Here is a 16,487-nt window from a genome sequence, read left to right on the forward strand (position 1 = left end):
CTGGGGAGGCACATCTGGAGTGCTGTGTCCAGTTCTGGGCTTCCCAGTACAAGAAAGATACGGACACGCAGGAGGAGGGTTAAGGGACCAGAGGTTCTGACAGACAAGGACACAGCTGGGACTGTTTATTCTGGAGAAAGGAGGGATAAGGGGAGATCTTGAAAGTAGTAGAGATGACAGAGCCAGTCTCTTCTCAGTGGTATCTTGTGCCAGGATAAGACGCAATGGGCACAAGCTGAAATACAGAAAATTCCACTTAAATATAAGAAAAAAATATAGTTTATTGTGTTCAAACACTGGAACAAGTTGCTTGGAGAGGCTAGGGAGTCTCCATCCTTTGAGATACCAAAAATGCAGCGGGATGAAGTCATGAGACGCTTGCTGCTGGCTCTGCTTTGAGCAGAGGACTAGGGCTACATGGTCACTAGAAATCCCTCCCAACCACAGTTATTTTGTGATTATTTGACAATATTTAAAAATCACTGTTTCTTGACGGTAGGGAAATAACTGAAATGGAGTTTCTTGGATGAGGTGAGATGTGTGCATGTGTGCTTACATACACACACTATTTCTGAAATTTATTAGATTCTTTTTTTTTCCTGTTTTCACGTTTTGATTTGTCTTTTCTATTAATTTCTATTTCTGTCAGTTTACACTTCTTATTTCTTACTTTTACTTCTGTTGATCATAAAGGAAGAGAAAGGAAATTCTCAGCAATAAGAGCACACAGAGGAAACCCAGCAAAGCAGTTGGGGTGGGGTTTTGGCTGTCAATGAACACTGACCTATTAAACTTCTGATCACACTCAAATTCCAGCAATTTATGCAGAAGGAGTAGCATATTGTTAGGAGAGTGTTGGAAATACAAAATCATCTGTTAATGCAGAGGCTGCAATCTAGTACTGTGTATAAAATGCCAGTAGTATAGGAAGTGGCAAAAAGAAGCTTCTTTTCATATGATTTATAAATGTAAAGAAAAGGTACTTTGAAGCATCTGTGGAACAATGCATTGTTATCTATATATCCTTGTAACTTGTCACTTACATAATTTTTACAGCAGTATTTTATAAACATCTGTGTACAGTATTGTGTTAGCTAGTTGGGTTTGCATTTATTTTAATTCTGCTTGAGGTGTAATTTGCACAAACTCTGTCACAATAATTTTTTAGGAGGCAAACTTGAATTTTTCTGATTTTCTGCATTTTAAGACCTTCAATAAAATGGTTGATTTACATATTCTCTTTCTCTATACATATTTTTGATTTACATATTCTCTTTCTCTAAAGAGAGGCATAAGAGAGAAATGTAACAAATTTCAGCTTTCTAAATATCACATATTAGAGATCCCACACCAAATTTTTGGAACAAAGTATCTACATTTATTTTAATTGTTCCACTTCAGCTGTGAGCAAATGGATATACTGCAACTTTATACCTTAAGACAGTATATATTTAGATTGTATGGAAAGTCAAATACATTTTTGAATATGTACACCTAAACTTCCAAACCAGTTCCTCTTACAAAAGAGTTGCTAGGTTAGATGCTCATCCTTTGTGGAAGGTGAATGCACTGCTTATGTGAGAAGCTTTGTTGTGAGCAGTTACATCTCCTTCCTCTGGACAATAGGGCTGAAGGCTTCATCATGCTTAGAGCAATACTTTCTTCTGTCTGTTGGGTTGCCATCTCCCGTCAGGGATAACACCAGTCGGTCTTTTTTAACTTGGCTTACTGGTTTTATGATGTCTATATAGATTTGATTAATCTTTCTCTGATGCTAAAACTTCTCTTAGACAATCTTCAGTTATTAGTGATAGGAGAAATTATTTAATTGTGGACTGTTAATGATAAATCCCAGTGAACATATGCAAGAAACAAAAAGACATCTTGAAATCAATGTATCTGTGACGTGTTTTGACTTCAGTGATGTTTCGGAGCTGACCAGCAGAAACCATCCAGCCCAGTGTTTTTATTAGTAAACTATGTGCAGCTGAATTTACAAAATGTGTTTGGAGTGTGGTAGGAATGTACAGTAAAGGTGATTTTTCTCCTCGGACACCATCTTTTCCTTTATAGCATCAGTGAGGCTGAGTGGCACATCAGATGCTGTGTGCTCTTACCATTGGCATGCCTCTCCAAGTGCTGAGATTGTTTAAGGACTAATTCTCAAAATCAGGGAACTGATATACTCTCAGAAGTATTGGAAATGGATTGCCAACTTGCCAGCAGGAAAGCAACAACAGTTCTTGCAAGGGAAGCACAACTGGGGTTTACAGAGATAGTATAACCAATGACATGCACAGCTGAAAAAACTAAAATGCTTGATGGTGCGATAGCTACTCCAAATCTGTGTTCTAGCCTTACACTACTTACTACTTGTATGAGATAGTGCCACAGTAATAGTGGAGACAAAAATGAGCCTTATATTTTTCTGCTCAGAAACATTGCAGAAGCCTGGCCAGCAAAGCTGCTCTATGGGGTGAGCTTCCCAATCCACCCGAACTGCCCTGCCTGGCACAAGAGCCAAATATCAGTAACCACAAAGAATTGTCAGCAAGTTTTGTTATTAATACTAAAAAAATGCAGATGTGTAAATGGAAGAATAAACTTCACTCTTATCCTCATGAACCAGCTTCACCATTCCTAAGTGATATGGAAGCTTAAAATGTTATCCAAAATAGTTGATTTCTGGTGAAAATACCTGACAAACACCTGTGAAGTTTGACATTATGACTTTAGTCAAAACCTTTAGATCATAAACTCTTCAGATCAATGAGCACCACAGACCACATCTGTAATGATATCAAAAAAGAAAGCAAAAATTTCAGTGGATGTGAGCAAATTTGATGCTTTTAATTCAAGAAAACTTAAACAACCCTGGATACAGTAGGAAAAAAAAAGTACTATAGATAAAGGGGAGAGAGATGCTTATCCCTGTAGTGGTGTTGGTCTTCCATCAGGTTGCAAGGAGTGATAATGTGTGGTGTTCTCCAGAGGCCTTTAGCACCTGTCTGGCAGAGGTGGATGCTGCTCTGCTTGTGACACTGAAATATGCATTTTGCTTTTAACTAGTATACCAACTGTTCCTGCTTATGAAGGGAATATAGAGTATGAAAACTTTTAATATAGGTATTAAATTTTTTTATCTTGATAAAGCCTTTTTGTCACAAAAATATAACTCTTCATCCTCTGTCTCTGTTGTAATCTCCTGTGACCAAAAGAGATTTTGGGGAAAAAGTAAATCTGAAGAATACATGACCTTTAGAACTTCTGCTTTTACAAGTACACTGAGAACTATGAAATCTACCAGGACCTTGGTTATGGACGACAGTGCAAAACCTTAAGACAGCTGGAGACAGCTTGGCAAAGTTTGTTTGCAAGTAACCTGAAAAATTAGTAGATTTTTATCCTCTTCATTTGCTGCAGATGCCCAGTTGCACCATATATAAGGAGAGCCATTAGTATATATATTTAACAAGGATGATATAAAACTCAGACTTTGGACAAAAAGCTTCTGGTAACAGGTAGTTGTTTCTTCTGCTTCCTATTTTCTCTGTTTTAGGCTGTATCAAGTATTCAGAAACTACCAGATATTAATGCATTGACTACATACATTGATTTGCAGAAAATTTTCTTACCTGCAGACATTTATGGACATATGCAAGTTAGAGGAAGTGCATATAAATCTATCCTTCTCCTCCATCCCTATCCATCATCCCTCTCCTCCATCTCTATCCATCCCCATATATATTCTCATTTGATGAAATGACCCATGGCAAAAGTTGTTCTGGGATTAATTACCTTTATCAGTCTAACCTTCTTGATACCCTTGTCTGAATTTGAAGATGAAGCGACCCAAGTAGTGTTCTCTTTTCAAGAAATTTAGTGTGATGTGTTAATCTTCCAGTTATTCTGGAGTGTTAAATACATGAGGATTAGCAAACCTGAGATAATGGAACAGTTGACCTGAGCCACAGGGGGCTGCTTAAATTCATCTTGCTTTTCAAGAGCATATTAGGTATGCCTGTTTCTGGACCCTGAAGACTGCCCTGATAAGAAGCATAGTTCACCAGCAGTAGAACCACTTAGGGACATGCATGAGTTAGGCAATTGATGAAGTAAACTACATACACTTTCTGTGCTATGCTCTTGGACCTTTGGGGGAAAGAAACAGGGACCTTTACAATGAATACTGAAGTTAAAATGTACAAACTTGCTGCTGGGAGGTGTCATGTTCAAATTGGAGTTGGAGACTTCTTTTTTTTAAGACTGAGAGCTGTTGAAGCTGTTTTGAGGCAAGGAGAACCAAAGTAAAGATTAAGTTAAATTAAACCCAAAGGGCAGAACGTAGGAAGGAAACAGAGCATTGGGGGAGCTGTGTGTTGGGGGTGAGAGCTGTTAAACTTATGTGACTGACTCAGTGATTAAGACCAAAACACCTCCAGCCGAACCCCTCTACATTAGCTTCCCTGTTACACAAACCAATGTGTACTTTACTTGTTACTTATTATTACTGCTATCATCTTTATTCACAAATTGCACTGTCACTGTTGAGGGATTTACTACAGCTTTCTTCAATGACAGGCATGCGTCTCCTCACCATTCATTCCTCCCATTGAAGAGTCTTTTCAGGAGGCCACTGCCTTGTCCTTAACAGGGCATAGTTTCTTGTCATCACATACATTTGTGCTTCTTTCTTAGCTACTTCTTCCTTACCTGCTTTGTAGGACTGAATATTGCTTTGGTTTTGCCTGCTATTCTGGTTGTTTAAAACTTTGATATAGACTTCAGGTTGTCCCCAGAACTTGCATATTTAACTTTCTTCATCCCAGGCTGCTTTTCTTCCCAACAAAATAACACTTTCGTGGTGAAGACAATATGGGACTTGAGTGCACTGGTTTTTAACTGTCCTGTTATGTACTTGGACAGAAAAGGCAGACAAATGCCTGCATCAGTATACTTTGCATTGTATGTATGGATGAAAATTATGCTAATCATCTTTACTTTCTCATTTTCTCCTCGTCACTCTGCTCCTTCCCATAACCCTGGCATCTACAGAATGCCAAGCCAGAGTATTTAAAATCCTATGTATGTTCTCTTCATTTTTTAGCAAGGTGTTCATCCTAACTTTTGGAATTTTTAATACAAATAAAAAGATAATGAGAAGTACTTAGCTTTGCATATTTCAAAGAATTAAGATACAGTATCAGATTAAATGACTTTATAAGTAGGGTTGCGAGTTCAGCAAAATGCTTAGCAGATACATAGATTGTTGCCGTCATTTCTATCCAAAGTATAAACCTCTCCATTAGAGAGAGATTTCCTAGTGCTGTATTTTCTCCAGATGTTTCTGAGGATGTAGTTCCCTACAAGTAATTTTGTATTCTATTGTGTGCTATTAAAGAAGAATAGAAAGAAGATTTGGAATTTTTATGTATTTTGTGAGCACTGACAAATTGTTAGAGAATATTAACTCTTCTCAGTCTCTCTGGAATTTAATATAAAAGTAAAAAATAGATTGAGCAGGGTTTTCATTGTTTGGTTTGAGTTTTTTTTCTTTTCATTTTAAAATCTCTATGCAGTAATAACAGATTTATTCCTGTCAGAATGATACAAAACAATTTCAATATGTAAGTACAGAGTAACTGCTTTGGGTAAATTACATTGAGTTTAATGACTCCGGAAAATACAATAATGTTTTGTTTATTTCTGTATGTTTAATTGGATCTTCAAGTAGATGTCATTGCTTAATATTTGATAATGTTACTATTTGATGTGTAACTTCAGTAATATCTTACAATATTACCTGGCAGCTCCAGCCAGCATTTAAGCTTAGTCATAATAAACAGAGAGCTATGGACTTCTATGTGATTTGAAGATAAGACTCAGTTATCAAACATAAAAATATTGAAAGCTGAAAAATCTTTCTTGAAAGGTAAAATAATAACATTTTTCTTGAAAGCCCATTAGTTACACATGCAGAGTGCAATTCTGGCTCATAGCAGAATAATTCCAAATAGGACAATAATAATCTTTTTCCATCACAGCCTCATTACTTCAATGAAATACACTTGTTAACTTACACAGATGGAGTAAATACAGGATAATCACAGGATCTGTGGTTGTTCTAATCTAGACTGACAAACAGTTGTCTTGGTTATGAAAGCAATTCTAGAAATTCAGAGGTAGAGCCAACTATCTTAATTATTGGAACGATATGAACTCCGTGAAACAATTTTGTTGAGGTATTAATTACTATTTGATTTAGAGTTCATACATATTTTAAACAAAATTACTTCTGGCACTGCAGATATTATTGGAGATCCCACTGGTATGACTCTAATAACAATTTTATAAATGTGCATATTTGAAAGTGCGATAATGCAAACCCTTTCTTTGATTAAATGTATGAAAAGCTGCTTAATCTACCTGTATGGACAGGATGACTGACCGATATTTCCTTTTAAGTCTCCTCTAGCAAAATTGTTGAAACATGCCTTGAGAGTGATTAATGCAGTGGTAGTGCTGAATGTAACATCCTGAAACTTCAATCCCATTGAATTACTGCTGCATTTTTGTTAAAAGTATTTCTGAAAGGTTTAATATATATCTTGCTGCTGCTAAATTGCTGTTCATTTAGAAGGCTTAGAGTTAGTTCATTGCCTAAAAGAGACTGTAAGTCTAATTTAAATAACCATCAACCCATTTCTTTTCACTCTAGCTTGCCTAAAATGGAAAAATAATGTGCATTTTAAAGTGCTTTAAGCTGTCTCTGTATGCATTTTAATATGCTAGTAGTAGGAATATGGATTTTCAAGCTGTGTATATCCTGAGGTTAAATTAAGATTATTTTTTATATCCCTATATATTAAATAATTTGTTGTTTAATAGGAAATTTATTCTTACAAGTGACTTACCAGTTACATATTTTCATTAGCTGGCTTAAACAGCATTTTTAAATATGTGTATTTATTTTTTTAAAAAGCTTTCTCTGAGTATTTGAAAACATATAGTTGCTCATCAGCCAGTGGAATCTGTTATTTTAATTTTCGGATCACAGTGTCTTGCAATCTTTGTCTTGAGCTCAGAATTCTTCTGCAGTAAGAAGGTGAGATAGCTCTGCCCTGGGGACGTGGCCTTTGTAGTCCAAGCAGGTCTAGCATTAAATGATTATGGCAGTTTCCTCTTTCCAAAAAAATTAAGTGTCCTGTTCACACAGTTCTCCTAGTTGAAGAATCAGGGAAAGCTATCAGGCTTAATCTGCAATTAAGTCTTTCACATGACAAACCAGGGCTAAAGTAAAACAGTAAAAAGAACGGTATTTATCTTTGAGTTGTATTTAAAACAAACAAATGCCACCCAGAAAACAGAAGGATACTACAAATGTGCTCCAGCAACCTGTTTAGGGGGTTTTAATATAGAGTACTGTAGTGTTGCATTGTAAATCATGAATTTTATACTCTTTTTCTGGAATGGGATTAGTAAATTACAGACTTGTCAATTTTTGTTTAATTTTCAATAAGATCTGATGTATTTGTGAAGACTCAGGTTTCCACATAAAAAGTGGGAGTTTGCAAGACCTATTGGTAAATTTCAGATTCTGTCTTAAAAAACCCTGAGATTAAGGTTTTGATGACTGTAATTAGTAAAGCAATAGATCATAAGTGATCTTTTTTATTTGTGGCACTTTAGAATGTTGCATTAGTGAGTGTTAAAAACTTATTTTGGGAATGATACTAAAAATAAGTATTTGTAAAAGAATTGTAGGGGAATGTACTAATATGCTTAATAAATGAACATTCATTAGATAGAAGTTATTTCTACCTCTTCTAAACAGAATAGCTACTGACAGCAGAGAGCTTTTCATTTATCATACAGTGTGCTTAGAGAGGCCTGTTAAATATGGAAAAGAAAATATTAATGACATTCTTTTCCAAATTTTGGATAGTTAACTAACCCATAAAAGTGATCACTGTCTTACTGGTGTGGCTTGCTGAAGACACTGTGCAGTAAGTCAGAGAAAACAAAATGTGAATCACAAATAAAGGGAGCAAAGATGGCTGTATGGGTACAGTTAAAACAGAAGCCATTCTGTATTCATATATCGAATTATAAATAGCTTTTTTTCAGACTAAATACAGTCTTTTGCCATTTGTCCATTGCTGAATTGAGTTTGGGAGAGGTTGTAGGTGTGGTTTGTTTTTGTTTTTTTTTTTTTTCTGTGCAGCCTTTTTTACTGTTTTTTCCAATGTCTGTGAATTGAACTTTTTTTATACTTAAATTCATTACCTCCATTACCATTCCTTTATGCTCAGGCTTAAATCAATTAGTCGGCTCTCCTACTCATTTGCTGTCGCCCCCGAAGAGAGGGAAGACTTGCTCTCTTGAGATGTAGTTTTTCTTGTGGAAAATAAAGCAATTATTTTTCTTAGTCTTTGTCTGTTTCAGGCGCTATGTTTTCCTTGAAAATGTTTTTCTGAAAGAGACTAAAGAAAAAAATCTGTTTGTTTGTTTGGTTTTTTCTTTCCGCCTCTTTGAGTTCTAGTAGGAAATGACCTGTCAGTGATTTCGGTGGGACTCTAGTTCTAACATATAATTACATACTCTACACGTTGCCTCTGTGAGTTTGTAATGTTTAAGAGAAGTCAGTCAAGATAATCTTTATTAATAATAATCTCACATATGTTTTACAGGTGTAATAATGGTAAATTTATAGTAATTTTTTAATAGTAAATTTTAAATAGTAAATAATAATAGTAAAGACTTTTTATTCTGGAGCTCCTTCATGAATTTTGAAGCATTAATAACCTGTTTCACACTGGATTTTGGTGGGGGACAAAAATCTTCTGTAGAACCAAGCTCTACATTTAAGGCTCATGTAGCTTGTTTGAGCAAAATTATGTGTGCCTCTGAAATGTGCTTTGGCTTCTCCCTTTTTCAGTCAAAATTATTGACGTGTGAATGGATAGCATGTGTTGCGTGGCCATATAAGTCAATTATTTGATCGAACTAAGATTTCCTGGTTTAGAACAGCAGTTAAAGAATGAAATCAGGTGAGATTAGGGTGTTTGAGAGTCAGCGGAAGGTGATTATGGGACCCCAGTGAAATCATAATTTATTACAAATGCTGCAATGCATTGATCAGCTCAAATTTTCACTCTACATATGCACAAAAGCGATGGGAAATAACGCCTATGGGGTTGGGTTTTTGAGTAGTTCCCTTTGTGGGCTGCTGGCAGTTTATATGACAGCCCAGGCTGTGTTGTTTAGAATTTCTGCTGGCCACTTGGAGGTCTGAGGCGGCCAGTTGGATAGGAGACAGTCCAGTGTGGGCTAGGTGTGCATGCATCACACCTTTCCGTGGTCTTCACAGGCTGCAGGTTAAGGCAGAAATTATACTGCCTTTTGGCATTGCCTAGTCCTTTCCCTTCACCTCTTTCTCCCTTTAACAGCATCCTGTAGCCTTTGTTGGGTGGGAACAGAGAGAAATAATTCTTAAAATGGTTACACGGTTCTTTGGTGGTGTTATAGCTTGAGAGTCCTGGTAAATTCTGGATGCAGATGCCCTGTGTGGAAGGGTAGGTGTGCTGTGCAGGCTGCAGTGCAGAGGGGCTTGTTCACACTCTAAATGAGCTGATCTAGTTTAGGTACTAGAATTAATCAGTGTGTGGCAGTATGTTGTTCCCTAGAGAATAATTTACCCTATTTCTTGGCAGGATAAAATAGACTGTGTAAAGCTTCCCGATGTTGCGACTAGAAAACAGGAAAAACTAGCATGGGTGGATGTAATATAAGCACATGACTTGGCTCTACACAGAGTCCTTAAAGTGTCTGAAAGCTGCAGAAACATACATTAAAACCATGTGGTTTGTGACTGGTCAGCAGCTCTGATAATTAGAATTAATCAGTTATTGTCTTAGATAAAAAATGATGTTGCTTTTAAGAAATATTAATTGTCAGAAATCATAATTAACCCACTCTGCTTGCTTCCTGCTATCTGTAGCCATCCTTACTAGAAGGCTATTACAGTGGCAAAATCAGTAAAAATAGTAGTTTTGAAATGGTATTTGGAAATGTTTCTTTCCAGGTTTTGTTTTCAGTAACTGCTACGCTATGTCAGAGAATCTGGTTTATCAGCAGCTTAGAATTCTAGGAATTTTAAGGAGCTGACAATTATCTGAAGTAACTCTCAAGTAAAAATTTAAGCCTGAGTAATTTTTAAAGCATGATACTACGTGCTTCTTTGGGCATCATGAAAGCATTTTTTTCTTTTAAATAAGCTGTGCATCACCCACATTTAGTTTTGAAGAAGAAATAACTCTACCTTACTGTGCATGAGAATCACTATTTACTATTAATTATTCTGCTTCTTTGGCATTAACTGCATGATTAACTTTGACTTGGTTTTGTGATTTATGGATGAGTTTAATTTTATGTGGCTGTTACGAAACTCTCTGGTTATAACTGCTATTTAGGGTACTTTCAATATTGTGGCCAGTAAAGGCCATAACGAAATGAGATAAGTATTTCTTATATAGGTCTTAAATTCTGCTGGACACACTAGAAACTCTGGGGCAGAAAAACAGGCATCACTTGCTGTCATGATGGCTTATAGAAGCTCGGTAGTGCAGGACCCTTGCCCTGCTTGAAGCTCCTGAAGTCAGAAAAACCTGCTAAAACTAACCAGTATCATTACGTAGTGTCAGACTGTTCATATCCCTTCCTGAAAAGAGTGTCTTTTGGGAGGTGCTTGTTGGGGTTCTCAGGTTTCTATTGATGTTTTGATAATGGCTGTAGCCTTCAGTTTGTTGAAATATGTATGTTTCCGTGACAAGTGTGTCTTGTTTGATTTTTTGAGTAAATGTCACTAGATTTTGTACGGGTTTTTTTCAATCAGCTCTAGTAATTCAATGATTATACATTTTCTGAGGTTTTTTGAGTGTTCGTAGTGCACATATCCTATTTCATGGGCAGATGGAGCATGAGTTCTGATGAAGATCTTGAGAGCCAAGTCTCTCTGCCTTCATCTTTATGACAGAGGACATGTCAAGATGTCACCTCTGCCCTCCCTTTTTCACTCCTCCAGCCATGCATTGGATCACCTGAGGGAGCAGGCTGGTAGCATGGGACTTATGCTGAGCCTTGTGCTCCTCAGCTGTTACGTAGGTCATTTCCTTGTGCCGTCCATGCAAAATGTTGAATTGAGGGAAGACACTGAAATGAAGCAGAAACTGCCCAATTTCCAGTATCATGCTGAGGAAGTGAGTGATGGAGACAGCTTCAGCCTTGTTGGTCATTCGCCTGGTAAATCTGAGCTTCATCTCTTCCATCTGAGTCGCTGATAACCCCATGTGTAGGTGCTGCTATATGAGAACCATCCACTGACATTTCTGTGCAAGATGTGTGTGCCAAGTAGCAGATGCAGAGACCAAGAATGCTGGGTTTCATGTTTCTTTAAAAGAAATAACTTTAAATATTTGTGTAAAGCAAGCCAAGCAAGTAAATGTTACATTGCTCTTAAATCTTTCTATTAGTTAATCTATAAAGAGTTGAAAGCAGCTGTTCCAGATGAGTGGTCGCTCACTGATGATGAATGGTTTAACTCACATGGGAAGGCAGTAAAGTTTCACACAGCATAAACATCTGTAAAAGTAACATACAGACTTCAGCTTTTATCTTGCCTCCCCTCTTGAGGAACTTGAAATAAAATTGGTCGTCAGTGGTTTTTTTTAATATGACTAACAATATTCTTTATTTTTTTTCTTCGTTTAGGGTATTTATGTAAGGGATGCACCTTTGAAGGACATTAAAGTGTTCAACTTTCGCAGATTTGTAGCTCTTTTTAGTGTGGTAAATGCCACGAAGCGGGACGCTGGCAACTACCGCTGCATGATTCGTACAGAAGGAGGAGTTGGCGTATCAAACTATGCAGAACTGATAGTCAAAGGTATTTCACAATAAAAATCAGTATTTGCATGCTCATTGTATGGAATAAGAACCTACAATTGCTAATTCTGTAAGAATGTCACCCATAGCCTGTTAAAGCCGATAAGAGGTTCAATAAATAGATTCTGTTTAAATCTGTAAATCTTAAGAGTCTATCTAGCTGTAACAAGGGGATGACAGAAGTTCAGGCTGCAAGCCAGGGCTAGTTAACTAGTTACTTGTTGATTGTTGTTTTTAATATTTTCCCAAAATGCATTGTTGATAACTATATATCTTTACAAGATTTTTTAAAGTTATGAACATAATACTGCCTATTCACCTCCTTTGTGGCAATTGCATTCTAAAAATATTTTTGCTGCAAGGTATGAAAGATTTACAGTAAAATGAACATGTAAAATACACATTCCAACATATGGAGGGGTGTTTTTAAAAACAGCAGGAAACACTTAAATATAAATAGAATGCATATCGATCTGTCCGTTCTTATTATAGAAAAGGGTGCTAAAACAGTTATTTACCATTCATTATATTTAAATTGCATTTTGATTGCCTCTTAATTTTATACTAGTATTTTGGAGGAACACAATTTTATTTTTGTTCTTCCAGAAACAAAATCAGATTCTGTTGCATCTAAGCTGTGGAGTCACATTACTGGGTTATGTGTCTTCCTTTTTTGGTCCATTCTGTGCCTAACAAACAATAAGTGGGATGAAGGGCTAAAGACTCTTTTCTTTCTGAAAACAATTTGATCTAAGTTGACAAGGAGTGAATGACTGCCCTAAAACTAAATCCACCACAGGTGGGGATTTTCCTCTGGGAATTAGGAAGGACACACTTAGATCTATTATACATCTTCTGGTTTTGCAAACACTATCATTTGTTGGATAGGACTTTTTTTTTTCTTTTGGGGATAGCATTTGGATTATCATGGATGATACCATTATAGCGGTTCAAATGGAATTAAAGGATCTTATAGGCTAAGAGTAACAGCAAGAAATTAATTTTTGTGTAGTACCTTCTTGTCGCTCAGCTTTCCAAATTCTGCGCTAGGTTTTATCTTTTGGGTTAAGATACAAATTAACATTTCTTATGACTTAGTCATCTAATTAAAGAATTAGTACCTATTGCAGTATAAGAGCTTGCACAGTTCTAGTTGCAGACAGCAGGCTGGATAAAGGGCTTTGTTATTAGTTGATCTGGGATTTGCTCTTTTCTTTCTCCTAACTCTTTAATTATTTTGTGTATTTATAAACCTACATGGGATTTGTCAGAACTTTTTAAAGATGTGATCCTTTTCTTAAAGGCAACTTATATGTAGGACAGTAAGCAAGGTGTAGAATAACCGTTAAATCTGAAAACGTACCTTGGATCTTTCTGAAGTCAAGATAGAAAGCATGTGTATGAGAAGCTATCAATAAAGGGAAGGACAGGAGGCACGATAGCATAAATAAAGAATCGGGCCAAGACATTAAAAAAGCAAAGCAAAAGTTTTTGAGGAAAAAAAAGTGAGACAGAGAGGACAGTAGAGTTTACACTGAGAAGAGATAGGAGAACGTTAGCAGTTAGGCTGTAGATAAGGATGAGTTTTTTTGGATCAGATAAAAATTGAGGGGGATATTTAAGAGGAAAATGAAGAGTGGAATAATGGAGAGGTGATATGGTGAGAATAGTGTTTGTGATATGAACAGGAGTTGATTGGTGAGGAAGAAACTTGGGCTGTGAGTTAGACTGGGGAATAATAGGTCACCAATAGAAGATGCAAAAGAGCCATAATGAAGAAGAAACCGTTTTCAAAAGCAAGAACATGGTTTTAGCAGATGTGTTTTAGAGACAATGGAGAGAAGCAGGACAAGACAAGGAGAAGGAGGTTGCAAATTGCCAGTGTTCACAAGACAAAACAAATTGTAATAGGAAAACTTAGATGAGCTATTTGAACAAACCGATGAAGAAAGAAACAGAGTGGATGAGAAGAGAATATAGTTGTAAGGCATGGTAGAAAAAATGAGATTTTTTCAGTCCAAGCATGAAAAAGAAATAGAAGATGTGGCCAAAAATGGAAATGTATGGAAATCAGCAAAGTAAGTCCACTAAGGTGGACTATGAGCCCCAATAGGAACGATGAAACATCTTTCAGACCTAACATCAGTGAAAATGAGGAAGAATGGAGACTGCATGAAGAAGACAGATGGAAGATTTACTGCGTCAGAGATAGGAGGTACAGGAAGCTAAAGAAGTTAGTTAGATTGATTTAGGGTGTTGTAATTTATTAGTGCTCCTTTTGCAGTGCAGTAGAGGAAGTTATGAAGTGTATCATTAAAGCATTTGTGCTTACCCAGATTCTTTTGCAGAATTTGCACTGGGCACTGTGAACAAGTGGATAGCCTGAGGGTGTAATCCCATTAACTACTTGTAGAGTGGTAAAGTAATTATGGTAATCCCTATTGCCTGTATTGGAGCTTTTATGAGACCACCTGCAGGTCATTCCTTCTGACCTAAAAAGACCTATTTTAAACATTGTGCTATAAAACCTTAGATGACTGTACTGAAATAGCAGCATTAGGGGCTAATTAGTAAATATGCTTTCTTATTGATGGCATATAATTAGGAAATTGTAGTTCCTAATATTTTCAGCAGCTTTTCTGCAATATTAGTTAGCAGAATTCAAAGATAATGGATTGATTTCAGTGCAGCTATATCTTTTTTTTAATCCATCACTATCAATAAATCATGAAAAATGTACATTTACCCATATTGCGTGTAATGCTTAGTATACTTGGGAATTACTGATGGCTTAATAATAGTATGTGTAGAAACAGTGGTGTAATTACTTCCTGCTCTTTGCTGCAAACAATGAATCTAATTCTCTTCTAATTTACACTGGTGTAACTAAACTGACTTGAGAAGAATTTTCCTGGAATTATGCTGCTAGGATGACAGGAGAGTCAAACCTAACGTTTATAAATTAGAGAGAATCAGTTCTTCACATTTATTGTGCTCTGTTTCATTCTGGTTACTGTACTTGTAACTCAAGTTGCAAATAAATAAATCCTTCACTGGAGTTTGGATTTTTTTAAAATATCTTTGCTTTTAAGTAGGAATGTTTGCACAGTAGAGTGGGTTACAACTCCATACAGTGTTCATTCTACTTCATTGTAGGCATAGTTTCACTAAACAGGAACTTATTCTAAGTAGATTGCAGTTACTTTCTTATGTAAATCTATTTAAGGATTGTAATGCTGCTGTGGTGTGAGGTTGAGCAGTTCTGGAGACCAGGTACCAGAACTTTTGAAATCAGCAGAAGGATCACCAGTATCGGGCTGAAATCACAAAGGCATAGGAATGAAATCTTGAAGATGGGAATATAGAAAACACAGTCAAATGTTCTTTTTTTTTTCCTTTTTTTTTTTTTTACCTGAGCAGTTATGGTTATAAGGTTTAATCTGTATGGAGGGGGAGGAAAAAAAAAAAGGCAATTAATCAGCTGTCAGTTAATCCCATGTTATCTTATTAAAGAACTGTAAACATGAATATTGTCTAGTTAATGAGCAAAAAGCCTGTCAGTGAACAATTAGTGTGGCCTTAAACAAGAAGGAAAAAAAGTTTTTTTAAAAAAACTTGTTTGTGTTATTTTATATGCCTTTTAGAGGATGGTGAAATAAAGTATTGATTGCTCTATTTAAATAAATCCTGAAGGGGAGGTTTTCAATTTACCCAAGTGTTTGTTCTGATAGTAAAGGCTGAAAAGACAAGTGCCTTGTCATTGTGTGTGCTCAAACTACACAGTTTCCTCATCTAAGTTTGTCAGAGAATTGGATTGAAATGTCACTTTATCTAATGGGAGACATGAAATTGGCCTTGTCAGATCACCCACTTATTGTAAAAAACAGCAGTTTGCATCTAATAGGTAACATAAAAGTAATCAAACATTGAGCAAAAGGAAAATAGTAGGGTGGAATTGATTAAATGTATTTGGTGAAGTAAATTAGACTTCTACATATAGTCCCTAGATTGAATTTTTCTGATAGAGGGGAGATCTAACACAGATTAGATTTAGGAGAGCAGAATGAGCCTGTCTGAGCAGACATCAGATTATTACCAGGTTCAGACTGCTTATTGAGTTCAAACAAGGTAAACCTAGGTGTCAAATTGGTTAAACGGAGTTTTGTTAGGTTTTTTAGCAAGGGCATAGAAAGGTAGCCATCTGTAATGCTGGCAGCTGAAATGTCTGCATCCTTCCAAATGGAAGATTTACTGCTAGGAACAGAACTAAACCTCTTCTGGACGTCTAGAGCAAAGAATTTATTCTAGAGGGAAAAATAATTTTGAGATCGAGGTGCAGTAAGAAAATATTGATGATTGCTTATCTGTGGTATCAGTTGTTCTTATACATCAAATATACACAGATACTTAACATCTATTTTCTCTGCCTGCCAACTAACCTTTCATGCTGAATCCATCAGTCTGTACCCCTTTTTTACTAACAGTGCTGGTGTTAGGACTTATCTTTATGGTTGCCTGACAATTCCTATCATGAACTCCTGCTT

General features: G+C 36.3%; 1 protein-coding gene across 10 annotated transcripts in view; it reads left to right on the forward strand.

Moving 5' to 3' along the window:
• PTPRM (protein tyrosine phosphatase receptor type M) overlaps positions 1-16,487 on the forward strand; it is a 500,090-nt gene that overhangs the window by 180,975 nt on the left and 302,628 nt on the right. For all 10 annotated transcript variants that reach the window (XM_074899184.1, XM_074899185.1, XM_074899190.1 and 7 more), the window contains exon 6: positions 11,770-11,944. In XM_074899184.1, the coding sequence (XP_074755285.1) occupies positions 11,770-11,944 (175 nt within the window). The remainder of the gene's footprint in view (positions 1-11,769; positions 11,945-16,487) is intronic.

Source organism: Athene noctua, chromosome 2 (assembly GCF_965140245.1).
Source record: "Athene noctua chromosome 2, bAthNoc1.hap1.1, whole genome shotgun sequence".
Lineage (NCBI taxonomy): Eukaryota > Metazoa > Chordata > Aves > Strigiformes > Strigidae > Athene > Athene noctua.